The following is an 18950-nucleotide window of genomic DNA, read 5'->3' as shown; positions in this document are numbered from 1 at the left end:
ATCCATTTAATAAAGTGTTTACCACAATCACACACACATTTGGCATGTCCCTTTCAAATGCATCCAGTCTGCATAGGTCCTTATAAAGTACAGTGTATGATATAATTTACCTTATACAGGTTGAGTCTCCCATTGGATATCTGTTTTTTTTCATATTTTGAAATATTTGCATACCATAATGAGATATCTTGGGAATGAGACCCAAGTCTAAATACAGAATGCATTTATGTTTCATATACACCTTATATGCACAGCCTTAAGGTAATTTTATACAATGTTTTTTAATAATTTTGTGCAATAAACAAAGTTTGTGTACATATATGCAAAATTAACTTGTTTCATATACATCTTATATACAGCCTAAAGATTATTTCATACAATATTTTTAATAGTTTTGTGCATTAAACAAAGTTTGTGTAAATTAATCCATAAGAAATCAAAAGATGTCACTATTTAGGTCACGCTCAAAAAATTCCGTATTTTGGAATATTTGGATATGGGAGACTCAACCTGTACAAATGTTAATGCAGCTGTCATAATATTTTGTATTTGCTAGAGATTAGCTTTCTTTTATATTGTATATTATTGTATAATACCTATAGAAACGGCACTCACCTACTCTAAGGGTAAATATTACAAGTCAACGCTGGGGGATTAGGTGCGCTCTATTCCTTGGACTGGTGATGGAAAGCAGGAGCAGCTTACTGGTGAGGTCTCCACTCACCTCTTTCATTTAGATTAGCATCATCGAGTACCAGTTTGGGAATATATATTACAAGTGATCCAGGTGGCCAGTAGCCAATGTGGAGATATTTACAGCAATCTTACTGTGAATCTTACATTTTAAATAATTAAAACAAAATATACATACAATTGCAAAGACACATTATTATACTAAAATTGTATTGCTTTATTTAAAGTAGAGTAAAACAAAACCTCTTAAAAATATATATCTTTGGGAGAAATAAAATTGCTTTATATACACACAATTAGGTTTTTAAAATGAACGGTATGATTGTCTTATCGTTGTTCTTACATCACTGACAGTATTCAAATGAATAAAATGATTGATGACTGTAAACAGTCTTCTGGCCAGCAAGTAGGTTTTAATTCGCAACCAAGATAGCTGCACATGAGCCACAATTGTTGAACTAAGAGTCTTTTAATAAACAATCGAATGTAGGTCATTTGTTACACTTACAAACTGTTACAGTTGTTGATCATCAGCCAATTGGCCCCTTCTGTGGTCTTAAAATAAAGTGACTATACAAGAATAAATCAACTGTACTGTATTATTTCCAAGAATGGTCAGAAACCTGATCTGCAGCTGGCAATGTAGCGGTGATGGCTGGATCTGTTAAATTTGACCACCGATATAAATGTGGCAGAATAGGTTGAACATCATCATAATTGGCCCAGGTGGGAACAGGACACTAAACATAAAATATTGCCTTATATAAAAGCATTACTAATAACATTCACAAATGTCACATATGTAAAAGTTCCCAATAATTCATAGATTGGATATTCCATTTGATGTTCATGTAAGAACAATTATTGTGTTATCCACAATTCTGGTGGTAGGTGGCTAAAGGGGGGTATCCACTACACGATTAAGTGGAACGATTACAATAGTTTGATCATTCAATCGTTTGCAAAAGTGTCTAAAACGACCAGCGAAGCGCGTGCCCACTGGTCTTTTAGACCTCTATGATCTCTCCAACATGCTGGTCAACCTGACGATATTGTCAGGTTCAGAATGTTTCCAGATGATTGATGAGCCTGTACCGAACGTCTGCTCGTTTAGTGCAGGCTCATCACACAACTGACAAACGACTGCACAATTACAATGTTGTAATCGTGCGTCGTTTTCAGATCTGGTAGTGGATACCCCCCCTGTCTGACTGCAGCGTCCTACTGGAGAATTGTCAGCCGTTCTGCGGTTTATGAAAAGATCTCCATTCACACTCAGAGCATTATCTGGAGAACTACAGTCCTGGTACATGTACATATAGTTACATAATAGCCAGTGTTATTAGATGCTCATAAACATAAGCTAACATGTATTATAGGTTCAGATTTTGCTATCAACAGGTCATTAATGTCAACTGTATTGTACATAAAGGTGTCAGGAGACTCAACAAGCATTGCAAGTGCCTCTATTGATGGGCAGCATAAATGGTCCTTCAATGCACTAAGCGGACTAAACTGTCTGTAATTATGGTGTCCTCTTCAAATACCAGACAGAACAAAAATCATTAGGATCCATTCTGTATTGCAGATCAGCACCATGAGTATTATCAGTGCAGTCCTATTCCTAAGATCACTAGTCTAACACCTGGTGAATACAATGCAGAGCCATGTACCATCCACCTATACAAGATCTAACTTCTTAAAGCAGTGGCTCTACAGCTGTTGTGAAACTACAAGTCCCAGTATACCCTCCCATCGATTAACTGGTAAAGCATGCTCAGGATTTGTAGTTTCACAACACCAGGAGAGCCACAAGTTGGCAAGGCCTGTCCTAAAGGATAAGAGGCTCCTGCCACTATAAAATACAGCATTAGAACAATTGTTTTGGGATATTTTATTGGACGCCACGTGGTTTTAAGATTCTCTAATGGTTAATCTAAAGATACATTTGACTAAACTGTACATGTAATGAGAGCTGAACATACAGAAAGGTAAGGTTTTCATGGTGGCTCTGCAACTGATAATTTGTAAAACTGAAAGGTGCATTAGTAGACTAATTTAGGAAGTGCTGTGATCTCCGCCCCAAAAATACAACGTGATAGCACTGCCACTCACATAGGTAAGCCAGGCTAACAGTATCAAACACGGACCATTTGTACAGCCTTGCTGTGTGGCATGTTCTGGTTTTATCCTTTGCAACAAGACGATTCACTCGTGATTTGTGGTCACTATTTATTAAAACACATATAGCCCCAAAGTGTACACAAGTCTTACTTTCACAGGACATATGACCAGTTTCCTTATAAAGTCATTTCATCTTCCCTCGTTTATTGTGCATGTTTATTGATGGAATAAATCAGGTCATAAGAGTGCATACAACATTTTTGCTGGGAGCAGCTTGGACAATGTCACATTCCCAATGATTTCATTCAGCGGTTTGTGTAATGCTTATTAATCCAAGTGCTAGAAACAAGTGGATTATATTACCTCTGGCTTAGAGCTTACTTTGCTTCCCATAAGGTAAATTGCAAGAAGGAAGTTGGAACGTCTAATTGAGACAAATAATAACCTGTTAATCTACCCAAAGAGCAAAGTAGTAATTTAGGTAATGAACCAATTTTTTGCACATAATTAACAAAGAATTTACGTAAAACATGCCATAAAATGCAATGTATGGACAAAAATGAAACTCAGATATTTGGTGTGACCGTGGTCTTCAGTCCCATCCTCCTCTATTTCTTTCTGGGCTGCGATGCGATGTAGATTGCTACGAGGCAATACACAACCCCTCCAACTGTTAATGCCATAGTGGTACGGTAAAGTAGTCTATCAGGAAATCCTCGTTTTAAATGTACAGGTATGCCATCGGGTTTCTGCGGAGGCGAAGAGAAAACAACATGTGCAAATGTAAAAATGTGAAAATAAATCACAAATTATTTAGGAGAAGTTTGAGATCTGGTGCAGTGAAAATTAAAAAATGGGATCCTATGACAAAGTAAAAGGTATTTCTTAATTTATTTGTATTTCATAAATACCCCCCCCTCACTTCTCCCAATCACAAATTAGCGTTGATCAATATATTTTGAGTTTGCAAAGTAATTTGCACTTTGTTAATAAATAACTATACTGTGCTTGAAATGAGAAATGTTCATGTGATAAATTTGTTAGAAATTACTAAACTATGCAAACACGTTCGCCTTAATTATAATCATAATACAGATTGGAACGCTACACAAGTAACTATGCATTTGATCGGGAGAGCCCATCATCACATCAGGGAAAATTAATTTAGCTTTCAAAGTTACTTAGCATGTAATTCGTAAACGGTCTGTACAACAGATAGATGCTGTATATCAGAGCACTGTAGCCAAGTTGTAGTAAGTATAAATCCACGCACGCCCAAATATCATCACACTCACAAGGCCGGATTCTGAACTGTTTGAGCAGATTACACTCAAATATATTTTAAAGATGAACTTGGGATTCAGATCAAACCAGAACAGAAGAACTTTGAGAATTTTAGATCTATGTATAGGTCAGCTAGTTCCTTCCTACTTCAGGACCCCTAAAGTGAATGGACCTCTCTCCTCACAGGAGGAATCAGTATGTAATACTGCTGGCCGCATGGGCTCTAATCCCAACAGCGGCAGCCCGGCAGGGGTGAAGATCCCGATCGTTCATTTCGGTAAGTATCACTAACCTTACTCCCTACCCTAACCCTCCTTTAGGGGTGCCTAACCCTAACATCCCCCAAGTGCCTAACCCTAACCCCCTCTAAGTGCCTAAACCCACCTTCCCCGCAGCCTAAATCTATGCCTCCCTGGGGGGTGCCTAACCCTAAGTCCCCCTGGGAGCCCTAAAACCTAACCCTCTCCTCCCGTGGCTGTCCACACCCGGCTTGCTTTCATTCGGTATGCCGGGCGTCGGGCTCCCCGTAGGTCTAATGACAGGCGTCAGGATTTGGACACCTGTCATTTAGTACCTTGCCGGGGATTAGACAGTCGGGAAGCCGGCGGTCCTCATTTAGACCGTCGTCTTCCTGACTGCATCCCCTCACGGGATGCGGCCCCCAAACCTCTGCCCTTTTGCTGTTCTGCAACCTGCTCTCTCCTTGTGCTGCGTGTTGTCCTGTCTGGCACAGCTGGAGGTGGACTGCTCTTGGTTTCTCCAGCACGCCTACCAACTAGAGTTCACATTTTCACTGAGATCTATCATCTCTCTCGCTACACACGCACACGTATGGTACATGCACAAATAGGGCCTGATTCTGAGTCGGACGTTAGGTTGATATTCACGCACTCGACCAATGTTTCTTCTTCTGAGCATGCATCCTGATTTTGTTCATGCATATTGCAGAACAAAGTTAGATGGATTGTAGCAGATATAGAACAGACGTTCCCGGACTGACTGGGAGGTAATGAGGGAGCCTAATGAGTCACACGGAGATGCTGCGTCTTATGGGAGTTTTGCAGGCGTGTCATAGGCATGTGGCTGAAAGCACATGCATGTAAAAACGCTGATGCTCTAACACTGGGGGCCATGCTCTGACGGAGAAGCTGCACCTGCTACAGGGCCGGTGCAAGTTTAGATGGCGCGACTGATGGTGGCGTCTGACCATGCATCAAACAGTATTTCAGCATCTACGGAGGCTGACCGTGGGCGTCTCAGTCCATGCACATTTGGACGCCTGGCTGCAGACCAGGGAATGGGCATTAGTGCGGCAAAACTCAGAATCAGCAATTCTCTTGCATTTGCGTCTAGCACCAAGGAATATTTACTTTTTCTGACAGTTACCTGGAAAAACTTTTGCAGCTGTGGCACTTTATTTTTGCCAAAGTATTCAGAAGCCGTTTCACTTGGGAGCTTTGTTGGAGTGGCAAAAATGGGCGCTGGTGCCTCCGGATTAGTGAATGGCTTTAGTCCCTGTGAAAGCAAAAATAAATATGTATAACATAGATGGACTGCCAATTCAAGTAGTTTACTATTGTTGAGAAAGACGGAGTTATAAAAGTAGAAAAAAAAGTTGCCTTTAGTCAGACCTCAGCAAGAAATAGCAGAATATAATGATATTTTGTATCACAGTTAAAGACCTCAAGACCATGGGGGTTTATTTACTACCTGTCGGGCTTACATAGGCGCCAATTATCAGTGACTTTGACCAATGGATTTCGAAGGGCAATAATAATTAATGCTACATCAGGCTAGTTTAGCATTAACTGCTATTGCCCTTTGAAATCCATCAGTCAGAGACACAAATCATAATTGGCTTTGCAAACCCAATGGATAGTGCTCTACCCCCATGTGTGGCACAGGTGTTAGCAGTGAAAACAGTCCTGAAGGAAATGGGTTTGTGCCCAAATTGCCAGATTGTCAATTTTCAATGAATTCATAATGGGGCACTAATCATACTGCACATTAGTGGAACTACATGTACCAGCATGCTTTTGCAGCCAGCACAAAATAAAGTGGCCACAATTGACCTTCAAATATTATTGCCCCATAATTACAAAAAAACAAAAAACCACACCTTAATATGTTGTAAGTTGACTGTCCTCTTAATAATAATTCAGTCATTCACAGTCGTGGTCAAAAGTTTTGAGAATGACACAAGTATTGGTTTTCACAAAGTTTGCTGCTTCAGTGTGTTTAGACCTTTTTGTCAATGTTACTATGGTATACTGAAGTAGAATTACAAGCATTTCATAAGTGTCAAAGGCTTTTATTGACAATGACATTAAGTTTATTCAAAAAGTCAATATTTGCAGTGTTGACCCTTCTTTTTCAAGACCTCTGCAACTTGCCCTGGCATGCTGTCAATCAACTTCTGGGCCACATACTGACTGATGGCCGCCCATTCTTGCCTAATCAATGCTTGGAGTTTGTCAGAATTTGTGGGTTTTTGTTTGTACACCCGCCTCTTGAGGATTGACCACAAGTTCTCAATGGGATTAAGGTCTGGGGAGTTTCCTGGCCATGGACCCAAAATGTTGATATTTTGTTCCCCGAGCCACCAAGTTATCATTTTTGCCTTCTGGCAAGGTGCTCCATCATGCTGGAAAAGGCATTGTTTGTCACCAAACTGTTCTTGGATGGTTAGGAGAAGTTGCTCTAAATGGGGCTTTAGTTAGGGGAGACCCTGAAAATATTAATTTGTAGTGAAAACGATAGACGCAATAGTTTTAAACACATTTTTGCTCAAGTTTCTATATAAAAATAAGCTCTGGAAAAAAAAAAACCTGCAAATTGGCAGTACAAATGTAACACCTTCCTACAGAAACCGACAAGACTGGCAATAACAATATTCTGTATTGCACATCTGCTTTTTGCAACCTACTTTCACATTTCTTCACCAATTACACAAAGAGCTGGATAGGGCTGCAAAAGGTTAACACAAAGACAACGCGTTGCCTGGCCCCCTTCCCAAAACAAACCTGTCAGAACTACTTGTCATTAGACCAGACAACGGAGAGAAGTCCTATTTTTGTCTCACCACCTCGTTGTTATCGTTACAGCCATTTGCTGTAAAAGTATTGCACAAGGGTTTCTGGTGACAGGAAACAGACTGCCAATGTCAACGTGACCTTGATATAAGTCGCCAATCTACACAGGCATCCTACCACGTCTGATAAAACAGAGTGTGACCTGAGGCTGGAGACCGTAGGGATTCGTAGTCTTGCAGAACTAGTTCTCCCGATCTGCCAGCTAACCATCTTGTTTCTTGAAGTAGTGTGTTTGATTCAGCAAGGGGATGTATACATGTGCTAAACCGTAATAAAATGATTATTATTAATAGCCTTCAGGAATAGACTTAATCATCCTCAATGTAATTAGCAGAAATTACTATCATATTCAGCACAGCACAATTTTCCCCATCTGGAACCACACTACTTATGACTGTTGGTATTTAATAATATCAACTTAACTTCCTATGGATCAGTCTGTTCCCAATTATCAAAATGTGCCTGGCTAATAATTGCTGCACCACTTTCACTGGATAAGCTTAGGTCAGTGGATTGCACAGAAAGACTTACTGAGATCTGCAAATACAAAAGGAGCTTTTTTACTGTTTATCTGTGGACTTTGCCCATCACCAATCACTGCTAAAATGGGATGCAGTGAAGATGCTTGTCGGACGGGTTCCCGGACATCAATATACAGACGCCGGAATCCCAGAAGAGATCAGGATATCGACGTCGACATCACAACCGCCGGCACCCCTGAAGGCAAATATGCGGGTAACTATGAGGGTTAGTCCGGGGATGGTGTTTTAGGTACTGACCGGGGAGGATTAGGCTGCGCATGAGGAGGGGTTAGGGTTAGGCACCATTGGGGGGAGGTTAAGGTTAGGCACCACTGGGGGGAGGTCAGTTATGTACCACCAGGGGAGAGTTAGGGTTGGGGGGGGGGGGGGGAGGTTAGTTTACTTACCGGCCCGTCTGTATGTTGAACATCAGGATGCCGCTGTCGGTGTTCTGGCCAAAGGCATCCCGACCGCCGGGAAATCATATTGATCCCGCTAAAACAGTGCCAGAGCGTAGGAACAATCACACCTATGTGCAAGATCAGTGAAAATGTGTTCAACCAGCTTTCATTGGAGGATCAACAGCGTTCCACTAAGTGCAACTGCTATCATGTTCTAGGCCTCATTCACCTCCACTATGGGTTTAATAACAGGACTGGTGAGCTTAAACCTATCATCAGGTGCTATGTGATTGAAGAGACTTTCACAGCGCTATAACTCATTTGACACTTTTGTAGCTACACTCGGTATAGTACAGTTATAGTGTTGCCGCGATAGTATGGGTAGGGCAGGGTGTCGGCAGGAGGAAATTTCAATGCTACAGCTGTATCTTCATACATCCAGACTTAATACGCCACGCAGTGCGATATGTCTGGCGTCATTGAGCTGCCAGGTCCCGTACTACTCTGCTAGCGTCGGGCGTCTTTATTGCAATGCGATGCCACTGGGACACACCAGCAGGCTGTGCTGATTAATTTGAAACGCTGCAGCCGCTACTTTCTAGCACTTCGGATAAGATTCAGAGGCTCAGTCTCTCACAGATATACAAGTGTCACATATCAAATTAATTAGCACAGTATGCTTGTGCGTCCCAGTCACATTGTATCTTGGCCGCATTTTCTGCCCAAAAAAAAGACGCAAAAAAGACGCCCATCGCTAGCAAAGTCTGGCGCACAGAGAGTGGCTTTTTAGCACTACTGCAGCAAAGATGTGTACAGTTGGTTATCTTTTCTAATTTCTCAGTACAATGTCTATGATTTGATATCAGAGCTGATTTTACATAAATTGTGCGTTTATATTGTGTTCTATATATTAAATTTGTCTCCATCTTACTATCAAACCACACACCCATTTCTTAGCTATTTATTGTACAGGATGAGTCTCCCATATCCAAATATTCCGAAATACGGATTTTTTTTTGGCATAACTGATATAATGAAAACTTAGATTTTTGATGGATCAATGTACACAAACTTTGTCTAAGGCACAAATGATTAAGAATATTGTATAAAAATCACCTACAGGCTGTGTGTATAAGGTGTATATGAAACATAAATGCATTCTGTGTGTATATTTCGGTCCCATTCCCAAGATATCTCATTATGATATGCAAATATTCCAAAATACGGAATATTCTGTTATCCAAAATACCCGTCCCAAGCATTTTGGATATGGGAGACTCAACCTGTATAACCTAGCACTGATAAATAGATAGATATATATAGCAGGGCTTGACACATTTTTCTAAAATCTAGGAGCCAGGATGAAATTGTAGGAGCAAGACCACCGCCTCCCCAAAAAAATTACAGGAGTGAGGGAGGAGCACAGCTCAGTGTGTTATACAACTGTTATACACACTATACTAAAATGGTCACAGTTGAATGGATATAGTAAAATGGAGGCCCTCTCACTGCTCTGCACAGCTCCCCTGCTCCACCCCCCACCCTCCAGTAATAACAGACCACATTTCACATAAAAAAATGGTGCCAGAAAGTACAACAAAACCCCCCTCCCCTCATGGTCACACCACTATCCCTTTGAAGCTGCTCCGCAATCCCTGGCCACGCATAGACCCTACTACAGAAGAGCTCTATGCAGCCAGATATAGGAGACAGTAGACAGGCGGGACGTACAGGAGGGTCAGCGTAGACTGGGACAGACAGCAGTAATCAGAGCAGGCCAGGATGGAGAGGAGATGTCGGTGCAGGCCGGGAGGTACACAAGCACAGCAGTCACCGCAGGCGACACTCAGCACGTGCAATACTATAGGCATGAAACTCTGCCAGAGCTGATGAGGATCTGCTTCCTCCCACACTGCAAAATCTGGTAGCCAAGCAGCAAAATCTGGTAGCCATGGCGACCTGGCCCCCGGGATTTGTCGAGCCCTGATATATAGCCACACTGCATATGAAATCGCACTTAAAAACCACCATCCCGAGTTTTACACAATACACTTTACTTTCAATACCATTAATATCACCAATAAACAAATTAAAGTGGACTGGTCTAAGTACAGATAGTTGAGGAATCTTACTGGTAACCTGTCCTGAATTTATTCCATTTACTAATATACTCTGCAGTCTATACTGCAAACAAAATTATATCCACTTGGGAAGCCGATGGACAGCTTCCCGACTGTCTAATAACGGTAAGGGGTTAAATGACTGGCGCAGACAGCCACGCCTCGGGTTAGGTTTAGGGTTCCTGAGGAGGGGACTTAGGGCTAGGCACCCCCCCCCCGGGAGGATTTAAGTTTAGGCGGCAGGGAAGGGGGGTTAGGTTTAGGCACTTAAAGGGGGGATTAGGGGGTAGAATTAGGTTAAATCGTATGTATTCCCACTCAAACACCTTAAATCCAACACCATGCATTGCTATTTATTTATCAATCTTAGATAGAGTAAATGGTTTATTAAAACTTAGATATGCTACATTTGAGACTTCAGTTTGATTATAATCGAGACACCCAGTCAAATAAATCAGATTTGTTTGGCATGAACTTTCCTAAAGTAACTCCATGGAGCTTGGAAATAGTGTACAAATCTTTCTTACAGCAATGTTTACAGTAATTTCCCTATTCATTTATCTGTAGTTGCCAGTTTCTTCTCTATTTCCATGTCTGTGTCATGTCTTAGTTCACATACCAAAACATGCATTTGTATTTAAGGCTGTGTTTAGCCTTCCATGAACCAGGTGTCAAAAATCAGCATGTGAGCCATGTCATACCTAACGCTGTATTTCACCATAACAGTGATCGCGCCGAGCCAAAGAAAATGTGGGTCCTAGGGACCCCTCACTTTAAAAAATTGGTTACATCAGAATTTGTGGGGCACAGCTAGGTGGGCAGAGGCATATTTGCGGTGGGTGGGCAGAGGGACACATGATATATACACACACACATAGCAGCTCTACATTTTCACCAGCAGACTGACTGCCTGTCATTACTGCACCTGCTGCGGGGGACTCTCAGTGTACATTAGTGTGGTGAGCTGTCTCGGGAGCTTCAGTGCACACCACACTGAGCTCCGCATGGCTGCCACACTATAATGACAGACAGCCAATCACTCCATGCTGCACCCCCTCCCATGCTGCAGACATAAGCAAACACTACTGGCGGCCTTGGGTGCTGGTCCCAGTGCCCTACTGCAGCCGCGAGCACCAGTCGCCCGCTCACCAAACCCCCACCTGCTACCCGTTTAGTTGCTTACGATTACTGGAGGTTGTCTTCGCTCCAGGTGCAGGGGCTGTCACGCCGGGCCATGGAGCCGCATGTCCCTGTAGTTGCCGCTGCATGATCTAGTAAGGTGTCAATGAGGTCTGGCCTGACTCCGCCTCTGCTTTTTATTGCCTACAGCTGGGTCAGGGATATCAAATATTTAATGAGGAGCTAGAGATTGACCGCAGCAGAGCGCGTCCCCGGGGACACACCCACTTTGTTAAAATTAGTCCCTGGTCCTCGATACCGGGTAAAATGTGCGCTATAGTGCATACTTGCGATCACTGCATAGTATACTACTGATGTGTCCACATACATCTATCCTCCGTGCGCTACAAGTCGTGTTACACATAAGGTCAGTGCCTTGTGACTCTCTAGCGCTGAGCGTCTTTTCGTGCAACTTTCCCCTTAAAAATGTGTCTTATTCGCACAGCGATGCGAATAGGATGCACAAGCATTACAATGATATGCGGCATGCCTATATTCTCTGTGCGACTGCGGCTGAGAATATAGCATGCAGATACACCCGCAGTAGCAAACAGAATATAGGCCGCATATCATTTCAAATTAGCAGAAGCTGCTTGTGCGTCCTATTCGCATAGCTTTGAAAAAAAAAGACGTATTCTATGGGAAAAAGTCGCATGAACACTCGGTGCTACAGAGTGGCGCCACGGTATGGCATGACTATGTGACGGTTATGACTTGTGCCGGGTGTGAGATGCAGCTAGTCAGCAGGCAGTGAGACGGGCAGCCGCCCAGAGTCACCTTGTAGTGTCAGTGTATGCAGTAGCCGCCGGGTCACCCTCACTCACTAACATCATCACATGGTGTCACACACTGAGCTTCCTTCCCTCACCTCTATACTGCAATGTCATAGGCATACCGTGTACAGTGTATGGGCAGGTACCTCATATATACTAACAGGAGAAACTGTGTAACCACATAACATCATACAAGGGACACCTTCAAGGGAAATTATGGGGGAGATGTATCAAGCCTTAGGGGTCAATCCAATTAGGTGCGAATGGCGAGGTGCAAGTTGCTATTTTCACTTCGAATTCGCATAGCGAATTCATTTTGCAATCCAATTAGCAACTCGCACTGAATCAGTCAGACTGAAGAGCTCATTCAGACCTGCTCGCTAGATGCGTTTGCTCGCACCCAGCGTATGCAAATCCCGTGCACACCCAGCAAGGCAGGCGATCAGACGACAAGACATTAGCACGCCCACTCTGTCTTGGAGTGCGATTACTATGTTTATGCAGGCGCCCACCAGCCATTCCTTAGCCGCCCACTTGCGCACGTCATCTCCTGGAAGTGCATGAAACCATTGGTACATCGAGCACCATCGGATGTGCCTGCAGCGCTTGAGGTTGACTATACCCTGCCACAAGCACTGTGAACACTTCAGTGTGAAATACAACCAGGTGACTTGTACTATGACGCTGCCTGTTAATTATGCACGCCTCTAAAATGGCGTTGAGACACTCGGGCACGCCTGCGTTCATACCTCCACTCCCCCGTTTCTAGTGGCCTGCCCCTGTTACCACCCACAAACGGCCTCTCCTGTCACTCATTCTGCTGGGCTGTCTATGCTGGGCGAGCGAGCGCTTCCTGATCTTTCGCAGTGGTTCGCGCATACGCAGATTGCCAATATCGGCCAGCTAGGAGCGAACGCATCCTAGTGAGCGGGTCTGAGTCAGCTCCTGAATTCGCAACTTTCCACTTGCACCTCCCTGAGGGCGAGAGATGGAAAGGAAAATTTTATTTTAAATTTAAACTGTGGGGACACCATGCTGAACCCCTTGGACACCCCCCCTAATGACTACTTAGGCATTTGGAGGTTTCCAGTTAGCTTAATTAGTCCAATAATTACATGTAATTTTTGGGGGTTGAAAAAAAAAAAAAAAAAGTCCTCAAATTGCCCCAAATTCAACTTTTTCTTTGAATTACAATAAATTTTCAAGTTGCCCTCAAAGTGCCCCAAAATCACCCTTTCCTATTTTTTTTTTTTGCATTTTTCGTTTAATTAGTTTGAGATTAAACGAAAAAGTTTGTTTTTTTTATAATTTTCTTGCATTTAAAAAAAAACAAAAAAACAACACAAATCAGCCATTTGACACGATTTAAAAACCTGCAGTACCTTCCTAATGGCCACAAACAGCCGTCTATACAGTCCTGCTAACGAAATTGTCCATTTGGCAGTCAATTCGTACCCCTCCGCTGCGAGTAGTGCGAATAGGCATTTTGAATAGGAGAATTCTCGGGAGCGCGATTCGCTGCGAAGTGTGCGAGTTTCAAGAAACAAACTCGCTACTCACAATTCACACCTAATCTGATTGACCCCTTAGAGAGACATAAGCAACCTATTCGTATAGCTTTGAAAAAAAAAAAAAGCATTCTATAGGAAAAAGTCGCACGAAGGGCTGTTTAACATGCAAGAAGGCTAGATGTATGTGGACACATCTGTAATTTAGTACAACAGTAATTCCAACTGTCATAACATCGCTACTTGTCCCTTAAGTTATACAAAACCAAAACAATAAAATAAACTATCTTTTAAAACAAGAAAACATTAATAAAACAATATTTTACAAACTAAACTTATGTCTTCTAGTGACAACTTTTTTGAAAAAGATCTTTCAAATACATTTGAATCTCAATCGTTAGTAATGCTGGCCATACATGCTGCAATTATCGGGACGATCCGCCCGATATCGGCGGATCGCCGCGATAATTGTAGTGTGGGGGGGGGGGGGGCGACCGAGGGTTAAATATTGCTCGGTCGGGCATGCTGGATTGTCCAGCATGCCCGTCCGATGCAATATTTACCCGGTAACTGTCGGCCGCATCGGGCAGTGTATGCCCAGCGCGGCCGACAGACAGACATTTCCTGTGTTCCTTCCTATGGAAGGAACAGGGAAATGTCTCCTCCCCCGGGGGCGGAGCGCAGATGTCGGGCTATACACTGTGAGATTTCTCTCACAGTGTATGCCGCGGACAGCAGCCGGCCAGATAAAATGTCTGTCGGTCTGACAGACATTTTATCTTGCCATGTATGCCCAGCATTAGAATATAACTTATAAACAATTAGAAATAATGAAAATAAACTTAAGCAGAATACACACTGGCGCGATGTCGGGCTGAACAGCCGTTTCTTTACATATCCCCTACATCGCTCAATGTGTGTGCATGACTGCACGCTTCCGCAGTCACTAGCGGCCATCGCCAGGTTTGATGTGCTGCAAATCAAACTTAGTGATATCGCTAGCGGCGATAATTAACTGATTGTTCCGTCGTTCATTAAAGTCGCCCAGTGTGGACGCACAATCACTGTTCACGGCATTCATTCCGATATCGGAACAAATGCCCATCGCTCCAGAGTTTACGCAGCTTATAGGGGGATACCGACTAGGCGATTTTAGCAAGCGATTGCACGATAACGTCAATCCAACCCAGGTAACTTGCAGGGTTTAACACAGGAATGACCCGTGAAACCCTGCAGTGTAAACGGAGCGATCCGGGTCACGATGACCTGGAGCACGTCGCATGGTGGGCCTCTGTGGCGCTTGGAGATTTTATCTCCAAGCGTCCACTTCCAAGCCGGAAAAGCCAGGTCACTGCAGGCCCGGCTGCGGTATGAACGACGCCGACTCGGGAATATCCTGGATCGACGCCGGATAAATTCCGGGTCTGATCCGGTTTGGAGCACTGTTCCAACCTCCGAGTCAGACCCTGAATTTAGGTATAAAAGCGGTATTAGCTTGATTTTAAAGGTAATCCACAGCGCTGAGACACAATTATAACAATAATACAACCTAATTATTCCACGGAATACAACACATTTAGAACCAAGCCTGCTAAACAGATCAAAGTTCCTTGCAGTGGGAGCCTGTGAAGACGGCTGAAATAACCTGAACTCTCTGCACGGGACTTTGATCTGTTTCACAGGCTATCATTTACATACCAGATTGGTTATTGGGACATTGTGCATCCATTCATAAGCTATATAGGAGACCTCCGTTATCGGAGGGCACAGTATTGGACTCCAGCTTATCAAAAACTTTCTCCATGTGGGTAATATTATACAGTTACTAATATTGATGGATGGCTTGGTTCTAAATGTGCTGTATTCAGTGGAATATCAAATGTTGTTCTGCTTTTTAAAGCTATTTATGTTTTAATACTGACATTTTGATTTATTAAATCCATTCTATTTTTAGAGAATTAGAATGGTTGTATTATTGTTAGAATTGTGTCTCAGCGCCGTGGTTTAACTTTTCTGTACCAGTTTCTCTTTGAGAGTTATACAGGAGGTTTGACACTCCTCCTCACAGCTGCAATAGTTAATTATTAACTTCTAGCGCCTTGTTTCAGGGTTTCTTTCCAGCTTGATTTTAAGGGCTTAATAAAAACAGACAATGACACCTGTACCAATTTTCAATAAAAAAGGTGTCTCAATCAGTGATGTGGAAAATCCCATGGAGTCTTATTGGATAAAACATGTTAAGGAGGAAATTCTGCATCACCCGCATTAAGTGACCCCCTCCTGTAGATCATTTCTTGGGATCCTGTCAATCTATGCCTCTAGTCGTAGCAGAGATACAGGTTGTTCTGACCCCATTATGTTTGTTTATCCTGCAGAGGCCCCAGATAAGCTGTTTTACTTACTGATGTATATTTTTGCACAACCATAATTGAATCATGATTCTCCCCCTGCACTTTATGGCCACAGGAAACCATTTCCATGATTAAGGAACAACTCTGAGTCAACCAGAGTATTGGCAGCAGGGTTGGCCAGTGATTGCACTATAGCATATCCTTAGGCAACAAGGGACATCATTTTAAAAATATGAGCAGGTCTTGATGCAACCAATAAGATCTGGTTGTGCAAACTGCAGCCAATAGATTTTGCAGCACATGCACAGTCATTAGACTGCACATGTGCGAGCAGCCACTGCTGGGGAATTCATTTCAGCATTTCAACTGCCCCATAGAAACCTATGGGAGACGATTTTGAGATTGAAAGTGAGGAATTGCTGCAGCCCTCCAGCTGTTGTTGATCTACACATCCCAGAATGTCTTGCGGCAGTTTTAACATGGCCAAATAGCAAAACTGTGGCAGGGCATGCTGGGATGTGTAGTTCTACAACAGCTAGGGGGCTGCTTATTGCCCACCCCTATGGGTGCGTGTTAATATTTACATATCATCCCCCCACATAGCGTCAAGACACCGTTTTGGGGGTATCAGATGGGCATTCCAGTGAGGTGTGGGGTGGCATGTAGGCAACATATGGGGAGTTTTAAAGCATAAATTATGATGGGAACCAGACATGGTCAGGTAGGACCCCAATTTTTAAAAAGTGATTCTTGGCATAGTGGTTAGCATTACTGCCTCACAGCCCTGCAGAGTATGTGTGCACTGTATAGAGAACTTATTAAATGTCAGTGTGGGACCACACACTGGGGTCAATCCTATTATGTGCGAAGGGTGAGAGTTGCAACAATGCTAAAACGTCAGCAACAGACCAACACCTTGCACCCTTCACGGCCCACTCAGAGCCTGATTTCACTGAATTTTGCAAAATTCAGCAAATCCGGGCTGCCGTAAAGTGTGGCCATTGCCGTGATAACGCGCAGAGGTGAGATCATCGAGGCTAATAGGATTGACCCCACTGATTCAATATGAAATTCAACTGTCTGGGGACCTATTAATATCATAGTTGTGGAAGTGTCAGGCTCCAGGCAGTGAAGGGGGAAACAGGACATACAGTATATCAGAGGAACATACGGCACGATAACAGCATGGGAGGACACAGACATACAGTATATATTATTATGCAGATGCTAGAAGACCTGTGGGTTGCTGGAATGGGTGTAGCAGGTACCCACACGCTATCTGGGCCCCCTGTCAGTGACGGCTGCCAGCGCCCGCTGAAGGTCAGCGCCAGACCCGTTCCCCTCCCCGGCTCCCCCCATACCCGCCTCACCTGCGGGCTGTACGCCTCGGCTGGCACAGCCCCGACCAGCTTCTGGGAGAAGCCGCTGAACTTATAGTACATGACGCAGGCCGGGCTGGGGCTCTGTGCGGCGGCTGCTGCTGGTCTCCTCTCCGGCAGGAAGGACCTGGGACGCTCAGAAGTCGCAGAGTGATGACGGTGGGGCTGCCCGCGCACCGCCTGCAGTGTGCCAGACTGTTACTGCACTGTCACATTAGGTTTCGGGCACGGAGCACCCTCGGGACGGCATATACTGTACCTCCATCAGGGGTGTCATGTGCCGACTATGACTTGTGCCGGGTGTGAGATGCAGCTAGTCAGCAGGCAGTGAGACGGGCAGCCGCCCAGAGTCACCTTGTAGTGTCAGTGTATGCAGTAGCCGCCGGGTCACCCTCACTCACTAACATCATCACATGGTGTCACACACTGAGCTTCCTTCCCTCACCTCTATACTGCAATGTCATAGGCATACCGTGTACAGTGTATGGGCAGGTACCTCATATACTAACAGGAGAAACTGTGTAACCACATAACATCATACAAGGGGACACCTTCAAGGGAAATTATGGGGGAGATGTATCAAGCCTTAGAGAGACATAGAAGCAACCAATCAGATTCTGTCATTTAGCACAGTCTTTGAAATGACAGAGGCTGTTTGGTTTCTTTGGGCAACTTGACCACTTTATCTCTCTGTAAGGCTTGATACATCTCCCCCTATATCTTTCATCATGTGATAATGCTACATATTAAAATGTCATGTCAATATTCCTCTTTCATTCCACCCAATAATCTCTTTTTGGACCTCACTAATGGCACACCTCCCAACATTTGAATATCTGAAGGAGGGACAGGTCGAGCGTCTTTGACGCGCGCGTTCGAAAAGGGGACGTGGCTTATGCAAGAGTGGTGGGGCCTATGGAAAATGGGGTGGTTTCCCCAGTTTTCAACACTTTGGGGGTGTGCCCAGCACTCTCCAAGATGCTGGGTAGCCCCCAGGCAGTCCGTACACATGAGAACAGATGCCGTGCGCATGCGCACGGCATTTGTTCTCCTGCACACCCGCTGAGAGCAGCGGTTTGTGCTCTCCCCAACTTCCCCCTCCCCCCACCGCGGGACACTGTGGCCCCGCGGGTGGAACAACGGGAAAGTCCCAGAAAAATATGACTGTCCCGCTGGATGCTGGACAGTTGGGAGTTATGCTAATGGCCAATGTGTGTGTGTGTGTGTGAATATGTAATACATACAGTACTTGCCTACTTTTGAAAAAGCATTTCAGTGAGACTGTAAAAGCAACACCTATGAGCTGCTACATCTGAGGGGCGTGTCATAAAAGTGACATATCCAAATGAAAACGAGCCCCAAAGCAGTTAGTAAGATCTACAGTATTTGTTGATGAAAAACACACTGATACTTTTCAGAAAATGTCTGTAACCATAGGGATCATTGTGCCTTATAATTATAACCAATGCAGGGAAATTATACTAATGATCCCATTCTACTGTATATATCTGTTTTTTTTTTTATA

The 18950-nt window shown here is 43.8% G+C and overlaps 1 protein-coding gene across 2 annotated transcripts; it reads right to left on the bottom strand.

The window, feature by feature from the left end:
- Positions 1–886: 886 nt before the first annotated feature.
- Positions 887–17567, bottom strand: COX7A2L (cytochrome c oxidase subunit 7A2 like). Of its 2 annotated transcripts, none has more exons than XM_088477284.1 (3): positions 17417–17567; positions 5488–5616; positions 887–3566 (listed from the first exon to the last, which is right to left on the bottom strand). In XM_088477284.1, the coding sequence occupies exons 1-3, from the start codon at positions 17486–17488 to the stop codon at positions 3426–3428; spliced, it is 342 nt and encodes a 113-aa protein (XP_088333410.1). In that variant the 5' UTR covers positions 17489–17567; the 3' UTR covers positions 887–3425. The 2 variants fall into 2 exon arrangements, with proteins under 2 accessions (XP_088333410.1, XP_088333409.1); XM_088477283.1 differs by lacking the exon at positions 17417–17567 and adding an exon at positions 8122–8214.
- Between the last annotated feature and the right edge of the window lie 1383 nt (positions 17568–18950).

This window comes from Taudactylus pleione, unplaced genomic scaffold, assembly GCF_031769625.1.
Source record: "Taudactylus pleione unplaced genomic scaffold, aTauple2 ptg000201l, whole genome shotgun sequence".
Lineage (NCBI taxonomy): Eukaryota > Metazoa > Chordata > Amphibia > Anura > Myobatrachidae > Taudactylus > Taudactylus pleione.
Note: the sequence above shows the minus strand (reverse complement) of the source record. Positions and strands in the feature narration are given on the sequence as shown.